General features: G+C 39.1%; 1 protein-coding gene across 1 annotated transcript; it reads left to right on the top strand.

Annotated features, from left to right (window-relative positions):
• Positions 1-3,885: 3,885 nt before the first annotated feature.
• Positions 3,886-7,885, top strand: LOC138337171 (uncharacterized). Its single transcript, XM_069286793.1, has one exon. The coding sequence runs from the start codon at positions 5,080-5,082 to the stop codon at positions 7,750-7,752; it is 2,673 nt and encodes an 890-aa protein (XP_069142894.1). The 5' UTR covers positions 3,886-5,079; the 3' UTR covers positions 7,753-7,885.
• Positions 7,886-9,388: the final 1,503 nt, after the last annotated feature.

The raw sequence follows: 9,388 nt of genomic DNA, 5'->3' as shown, positions 1-9,388 counted from the left end.
GGGCATTCTTGGAGCAAGTAATGTTTGGTCTAGGATTTCCTGAGATGTTTGTGCAATGGATAATGAAATGTGTCAAGACACTGAACTACTCCATAGTAGTTAATGGACAGATTTCTCAAAGTTTTGAAGCAGCTAAAGGATTGAGACAAGGAGAACCAATGTCTCCTTTCCTGTTTGCTATAGCTATAGAGTATCTTAGTAGGATTCTTAAGGGCCTTAAGAATGAAAAAAAGTTCAAGTATCATCCTAAGTTCTCTAAACTTGATATCACTCACTTGTGTTTTCCAGATGATCTTTTACTGTTTGCTAGAAGAGACCTTGAGTCTGTTAAAGCTATCCAACTGTGTTTCTCTCAATTTTCCCAAGCTTTAGGGTTACAAGCTAATCTCAATAAAAGCTCAATATATTCTGGAGGTGTTCAGATGGAAGTGAGGCAGCAGATTGTTCAACAGTTTGGATACAACATGGAGGAACTTCCTTTCAAATATTTGGGAGTGCCATTATCAACCAAGAAAATGTCAGTACTGCAATGGTATCCTCTCATTGATAAAGTAATGGCAAGAATCAACTCATGGAAAGCTAGGAAACTATCTTATGCAGGTAGAACTCAACTTGTGCAGACAGTGTTGTTTGGTGTCCAATCTTATTGGGCACAATTATTCATATTTCCAGCTAAGATAATCAATTTAATTGAGAGTTTGTGTAGAAATTATATATGGTCAGGAGTTGGGCATGTTACTAGGAAAGCTCTAATAGTATGGGAGAGAGTTTGTAGTCCTAAAAATGAAGGAGGTATGGGGCTGATAAACATGCAAGTGTGGAATAGAGCAGCAATATCCAAGCTCTGTTGGGACTTAGCAAACAAAGAAGACAAGCTATGGATCAAATGGATACATGCATATTACTTAAAAGGACCAAATGAGTGGCAGAAGAGAGATCAAGCAAGCTGGATGATCAGGAAAGTAATGAACGCTAAACAAATAGTTGATGAGATTCAACCAATGCAGGGAAAAGGGATGATCAAACAAATTTATGATTATCTAAAAGGGGAGAAGATTAAACCTGAATGGAGATGTCTAATGTCGAAAAATGCAGCCAGGACAAAAGCTATCTTCACTCTATGGATCTTGTTGAATAGGAAGCTAGCAACAGTGGATAGACTTGCTAAATGGGGAGTGGTAATTGATAAATCTTGTGTTTTATGCAAAAGTGCAGATGAGAGTATGGATCATATGTTCATCCAATGTCAATATGTTGGAGAGGTTTGGAAGAGACACTTAAAGTGGATTGATAATCAAAGTAGCAGACCAAGGACATGGACACAGTTTATACAATGGAGTATTCAAAATGGGAAAGGGAAGACTTCAAGAGCACAGCTATTCAAGAGGATACTTGTTGGAGGAGTTTATGGATTGTGGAATGAGAGAAATAAGAGAATTTTTGAAGACAAGAGTTGATTGGTAGATGATAATAAGAAGATAGCCTATGTAACTATTGCTAGATCTTCTATTAGTATTAAAAATGTTATTATTCATAGGAAGATTTGAGTTATAGTTAGTAGAGTAGGTGTTAAAGTGATGTGTAGTAAGGTTTAAGCATGTTGTATTAGATGCTTGTTTTGTAATGTTTTGGCTCGGTAATTAATAAAAATTAGTTATCAAAAAAATATTAATAATAACAACAACAACAACAACAACAACAACAACAACAATAACAACAACAACAACAACAACAACAACAACAACAACAATAATAATAATAATAATAATAATAATCATAGTAATAGTAATAATATTAATACTCATAATAATAATAATAATAATAATAATAATGATGATGATGATGATAATAATAATAATAACAACAACAATAATAATAATAATAATAAAATAATACAAACATAATAATAATAATAACAGTACTCATAATAATAATAATAATATAATAATAATAATAATAATAATAATAATATTCATAGTAATAGTAATAATAATAATAGTAGTAACAATAATAATATTTATAATAATAATACACATAATAATAATAATAATGCAAATAATAACAATAATAATAATAATGATAAAAATAATAACAATAATAAATAAAATAATAATAATATTAATAATAATAACAATAATAATAGTAATAATAATATTCATAGTAATAGTAATAATAATAATAATTATAAAAATAAAAATAAAAACAACAACAACAACCACAACAACAAAAATAATAATAATAATAATAAAAATAATAATAATAATAACAACAATAATAATAACAATAATAATAATAATAATAACAATAAAAATAATAATAATAAAAAGAATAATAAAAATAATAAAACCAATACTAATAACAATAATAATAATAATAATACAAAAAAAAATATAATAATAATAATAATAACAATAATAATAACAATAATAATAATAATACTATAATAATACGATGAACAGGAAGCTACCAACAGTGGATAGACTAAGCAAATGGGGAATGGCACTTGATAGAGATTGTGTGATGTGCAAAAAAGCATAAGAGAGTATGGAACATTTGTTCATTCAATGCCAATATGCTGAAGCAATATGGGAAAGGTTATTAAGGTGGATTAATGTCCATAGTAACATGCTTAAGTCTTGGACAGAATTCATCCAATGGTGTGTTAAAAATGGTAAAGGGAAGACTGTTAGAGCTCAAGTTTTCAAAGGGGTACTTGCAGAAGGAGTCTATGGGCTGTGGAGTGAAAGAAACAAGAGAATCTTTGAAGGAAAGAGTAGCTTGATTGATGAAGTTGTTAAGAGGATAGCTAATGTAACTATAGCTAGACTTCCCAATGGACTTTCCAATGTTATTAGGCATAGAAAGATTTGAGGATATAGCTTAGAGTAGTGTTTATTTTGAGATGTTTATTTTGGTTAAAGCATGTTGTGTTAGCTGCTTGTTTTGTAAGAAATTCCGGTAATTAATAAAAAGTTAGTTACCAAAAAAAATAATAATAATAAAAATGATAACGATAACAATAATATGTAACAACCCGTTTAGTCGTTTTGAGCAACAGACTTCAATTCTGGAAAAACTGGCAGAAGCGACGAACCCCACGACGGAACGTCATGGGCACGACGGACCGTCGAGGGGGTCTCATCCCAAAATACTTAGAAAATATTAAATTGGGTACTGAAAATCAACTCTCTGAACTTTGTGACGGAATGGCAGGACGGACCGTCACAGACCCTTGATGGAAATTTGGGTCTCTGAACTCTGCGACGACCTGCAGGACGGACCGTCGCAGGCACGACGGCCCGTCACAGGTTGCGCAAATCCCAGGCAGAGTCGGATTTCTGGTGAAGTTTTAAGGGACGTTTTTGGACTATTCTTTCCTTAATTATAGACTTCGTGGGTTTATATTAATAACTCAAATTCTTGAGGGTTAAAAGAGGTAACCCTAAGTTAATTAGCGGGGTATTATTGCCACCTTTTATTCTTAATTATATACTTATTAGGGTAAAAGAAAGAGGGTTGAATAAGAAAAAGAAGAAAAGAACAGAAAGAGAGGGAGAAACGAACGGGAAAGAGGAGAAACGAGAAGAAGAACAAAGCTTTGGGAACTTGCTTGCTTGATTTCTAATCTTCGGTGGAGGTAGGTTATGGTTTTCATGCTTTCATAGTAAACTCTTAATAGAGAATGATATGTATTGGTAGCATTGTAAACCCTACTATATGCTTAATTGTATGTTTGCATGAATATGATTATGTGATTGTAATAAGATAAGCATGATCAAAAATATTGAATCCCAAATCTTGAAAAGAAACTTTAATATACATTATTAATGATGATGCCTTGGTATAGAAGAAGGCTTGATGAATTAAAGTAATGGTATTGAGGATGCCTTGGTATAGAGAAGGCTTGATGATTTACAGAATGATATTAGGGGATCGGAGTGTCACGTTCTGACACATAGATTTAGTGGATCGGAGTGTCACGTTCCGACACATAGATTTAGGGGATCGGAGTGTCACGTTCCGACACATGTAGGGGATCGGAGTGTCACGTTCCGACACATGTAGGGGATTGGAGTGTCACGTTCCGACACATGTAGGGGATCGGAGTGTCACGTTCCGACACATAGAATTAGGGGATCGGAGTGTCACGAACCGACACAAGAGGAGGAAAGATAATGAATCTTGAAAGATGTTAATATACTCAATCTAACGAACATGATTCCCAAATGAGTATGGTATTGGGGCTTGAGTCCTCATGTGTGAATTTGATGGTACTTATTGATGATTATAGTACTTGTTATTGTTACATGTTGAGTTTTATAGTTGATTTATGATAATACTTGATATATACTGTTCCCTATTTTGAGTTGGCCGATGATATCTACTCAGTACCCGTGTTTGTACTGACCCCTACTTTTATTGTTTTCTTCTTGTTTAATTGTGGAATGCAGCAAACGTGCCGTCATCTTCGACTCAACAGTAATTCAAGCCAGTCTTCGTCACACCGGATCTTCAGGGTGAGCTAACACTTCTAGCTTGGACTGGATCTCCTCCGTCACGTCTTGATGCCTTTAACCTCCGGCACGGACTAGCTTCTTATGTATTTTTAGCTTTTAGAATACTCTTAGTTTAGTCATTTGATTGTAGATGTTCTTGTGGTGATGACTTCCAGATTCTGGGGATAATGATAAGTTTTTGAGTTATAGAAGTTGATTATTGATTTTTATTAATGAGTTTAAGTCTTCCGCATTACTTTTGTTGTTATTACATTGAAATGTTAAGGTTAGATTGGTTGGTTCGCTCACATAGGAGGGTAAGTGTGGGTGCCAGTCGCGGCCCGGATTTGGGTCGTGACAAACTTGGTATCAGAGCATTAGGTTCGTTGGTCTCATCACACAAGAACAGGTCTAGTAGAGTCTTAAGGGACGGTAGGGGGACGCCTTTACTTTTCCTTGAGAGGCTATAAGACTTTAGGAAAAAATTTCACTCTTTCATTCTTTCTTTCGTGCTACTACTTGAGTCCAATTGGTATCTAGGCGATACGAATTGGTATCTGACCATCTTCACTCTCTTTCACAGATGGTTAGAACTAGAGCAACGTCTACGCCAACACCAACACCGGCCAGACAAGAAACAACTGAGCCAGCCACTGGGGCTGTGGCTCGAGGACGAACAGCGGCAAGGGGCCGTGGTAGAGGTCGTGGGAGGACGTCCTCTAGAGGAAGAGGACGAGCACCTAGCCCATCTGATACTAGGGCAGTGACTCCTCCACCGACTGAGGAAGTAATGAGAGAAAGGGAGGATGGGGAAACTGAACAAGTGCAAAATGAGGAATTGCCACCCCAACCTACCCCAAAGATGATCAATCAGGTTCTCGCCTATCTCAGTGGGTTATCTGATCAGGGCCAGACACCCCCAGTGTTCTCTGCACCAGCACCTCAGGCTCCGGAGGTACAACATGCGGCTACTATGGCTCCCCGCATGGATGCTCCATTGGAAATAGGCACGTTTCCACGTCTGACTACTGGGCCTATAATGACAAGTGATCAGCATGAACTTTTCAGTAAGTTCTTAAAATTGAAACCTCCGATCTTCAAGAGTGCTGAATCGGAGGATGCTTATGATTTTCTGGTTGACTGTCACGAGCTACTACACAAGATGGGTATAGTCGAACGGTTTGGTGTTGAGTTCGTGAGTTATCAGTTTCAGGGGAACGCCAAAATGTGGTGGCGGTCACATATTGAGTGTCAACCAATAGAGGCACCACCTATGACTTGGGCCTCGTTCTCTAGCTTGTTTATGGAGAAGTATATCCCCCGGACTTTGAGGGATAGGAAAAGGGATGAGTTCCTGAGCCTAGAGCAAGGTAGGATGTCGGTTAATGCTTATGAGGCTAAGTTCCGTGCACTATCCAGATATGCCACTCAACTCTGTTTCAGTCCTCAAGAGCGGATTCGCCGGTTTGTGAAGGGTTTGAGGTCAGAATTGCGGATTTCGGCCTTACAGGTAGCGGCAACGGCAAAATCCTTCCAAGAAGTGGTAGACTTTGTGATAGAAGTGGAAGGAGTGAAGCCAGACGACTTCACCACAACATCAACATCAAAAAGGCTTCGAAAGGGAGGTGAGTTTAATGGTTCGTACACTAGAGGACAGGGTTCGGGAAGTTACTCAGTCCGACCAATTCAGTCTTCACTACAGACTGTAGTTGGGGGACCACCTCAGACCGGTCAACACTTCTCCGAGGGGCCTATGATTGACTCCAGAGAATGTTATGGATGTGGGGGGATTGGACATATTAGGAAAAATTGTCCCAGACAAAGTTATAGACCCCCAATAGCTAGAGGTAGAGGTGGTCATGGTAGAGGCCGTTATTCTGGAGGACGTGGTGGTCGAGGTAATGGTGGTCACCAAAACGGCAGAGGTAATGGGCAAACTGGGGCCACTACATCACAACATGGTAGGGGCAATGGACAGACAAACGATAGGGCCCATTGTTACGCTTTCCCTGGGCGGTCTGAAGCGGAGGCATCTGATGCTGTCATCACAGGTAATCTTCTGGTTTGTGATTGCATGGCTTCCGTATTGTTTGATCCTGGATCCACGTTTTCTTATGTATCTTCCTCATTTGCTAATGGTCTAAATTTACATTGTGAATTTCTTGATATGCCTATTCGTGTTTCTACTCCGGTGGGTGAGTCTGTGGTAGTTGAAAAGGTGTATAGGTCTTGTCTGGTGAACTTTGTGGGGAGCAACACCTATGTAGATTTGGTTATCTTAGAAATGGACGATTTTGATGTGATTCTGGGTATGACTTGGCTTTCTCCGCAATTTGCAATCTTGGATTGTAATGCTAAAACGGTGACATTAGCCAAGCCTGGGACAGACCCGTTAGTGTGGGAGGGTGACTACACTCCCAATCCGGTCCGCATCGTCTCCTTTCTTTGTGCTAGGAAAATGATTAGTAAAGGGTGTTTAGCTTTCTTGGCACATATCAAGGATGACACTACCCAAGTACCTACGATTGAGTCGGTTTCAGTAGTTCGTGAGTTTCTGGATGTGTTCCCTGCAGGTCTTCCTGGTATGCCACCGGATAGGGATATTGACTTCTGTATTGATCTTGAACCCGGTACTCACCCCATTTCTATACCCCCTTATAGAATGGCTCCCGCGGAGTTAAGAGAGTTAAAAGCACAACTTCAAGAGTTATTGAACAAAGGCTTCATTAGACCAAGTGCATCTCCTTGGGGTGCTCCGGTTTTGTTTGTAAAGAAGAAGGATGGGAGTTTTCGAATGTGTATAGACTACAGACAACTAAACAAGGTAACCATAAAGAACAAGTATCCTCTTCCCCGCATTGATGATTTGTTCGATCAGTTACAAGGTGCTTGTGTCTTCTCTAAGATTGACTTGAGATCCGGTTATCATCAATTGAAAATACGGGCAACGGATGTGCCAAAGACTGCTTTTCGAACGAGGTATGGGCATTACGAATTTGTAGTGATGTCCTTTGGTCTTACGAATGCCCCTGCTGCGTTCATGAGCTTGATGAACGGGATTTTTAAGCCATATTTGGACCTCTTCGTGATCGTATTTATTGATGATATATTGGTATACTCAAAGAGCAAGAAGGAACATGAAGAGCATTTGAGAATGGTATTGGAAATGTTGAGGGAGAAAAAGCTTTATGCCAAGTTCTCTAAGTGTGAGTTTTGGCTAGATGCGGTGTCCTTCTTTGGGGCACGTGGTTTCTAAGGATGGAGTGATGGTGGATCCTTCTAAGATTGAGACAGTGAAGAATTGGGTAAGACCCACTAATGTGTCAGAAATAAGGAGCTTTGTTGGGTTAGCTAGTTACTACCGTCGATTTGTCAAGGGATTCTCTTCTATTGCTTCCCAATTGACAAACTTGACTAAGCAGAATGTTCCATTTGTATGGTCGGACGAATGTGAGGAAAGCTTTCAGAAGCTCAAGACTTTGTTGACTACCGCACCTATCCTTACCTTACCAGTAGAGGGTAAGAACTTCATTGTTTACTGTGATGCATCCTATTCGGGTTTGGGTGCAGTACTAATGCAAGAGAAGAGTGTGATTGCTTATGCTTCGAGGCAATTAAAAGTGCATGAACGTAACTACCCAACTCATGATTTGGAATTGGCTGCGGTAGTGTTTGCATTAAAGCAATGGAGACACTATTTATATGGGGTTAAGTGTGAGGTCTACACGGATCATCGTAGCCTTCAGTATGTCTTTACTCAGAAAGATTTGAACTTGAGACAGAGAAGATGGATGGAACTACTGAAGGACTACGACATCACCATTTTGTATCATCCGGGGAAGGCGAATGTTGTGGCGGATGCTTTAAGTAGAAAAGCGGGAAGCATGGGAAGTCTAGCTCACTTGCAAGCCTCTAGACGCCCATTAGCTAGAGAGGTTCAGACTCTAGCTAACGACTTGATGAGATTAGAAGTAAATGAGAAGGGAGGATTGTTGGCTTCTGTGGAGTCAAGATCTTCTTTTCTTGACAAAATTAAGGGAAAACAGTTTGATGATGAGAAACTAAGAAGAATTCAAGATAAAGTATTGCGAGGGGAGGCTAAGGAAGCACAAATCGATGAGGAAGGTGTTTTGAGAATCAAGGGAAGGGTATGCGTACCCCGCGTCGATGATTTGATCAACACTATTCTGACAGAGGCTCATAGTTCAAGGTATTCTATACATCCGGGTGCAACCAAGATGTATCGTGACCTAAAACAATACTTTTGGTGGAGTAGAATGAAGCGTGATATTGTTGACTTTATTGCTAAGTGTCCAAACTGTCAACAAGTAAAGTATGAACACCAAAGGCCCGGAGGAACACTTCAGAGAATGCCCATTCCGGAATGGAAGTGGGAAAGAATTGCAATGGATTTTGTGGTTGGTCTTCCGAAGACAATGGGTAAGTATGACTCCATTTGGGTGATTGTTGATAGGTTAACTAAATCTGCTCATTTCATTCCGGTCAAGGTGACTTATAATGCAGAAAAGTTAGCCAAACTTTACATCTCGGAAGTGGTGCGATTGCATGGGGTTCCACTATCCATCATATCAGATAGAGGTACGCAGTTTACTTCTAAGTTTTGGAAAACATTGCATGCGGAATTGGGTACTAGGTTGGACCTTAGTACTGCGTTCCATCCTCAGACCGATGGCCAGTCTGAAAGGACGATTCAAGTGTTGGAGGATATGCTTCGTGCGTGTGTGATAGAGTTTGGTGGTCACTGGGATAGCTTCCTACCCTTAGCGGAGTTTTCATACAACAATAGCTATCACTCAAGTATTGATATGGCCCCATTTGAAGCATTGTATGGGAGGAGATGTAGGTCTCCCATTGGTTGGTTTGATTCGTTC

The sequence above is a fragment of the Solanum lycopersicum genome, chromosome 7 (genome assembly GCF_036512215.1).
Source record: "Solanum lycopersicum chromosome 7, SLM_r2.1".
NCBI classification, from domain to species: domain Eukaryota; kingdom Viridiplantae; phylum Streptophyta; class Magnoliopsida; order Solanales; family Solanaceae; genus Solanum; species Solanum lycopersicum.
The sequence above is the reverse complement of the archived record's forward strand: the minus strand, read 5'-3'. Positions and strand labels throughout refer to the sequence as shown.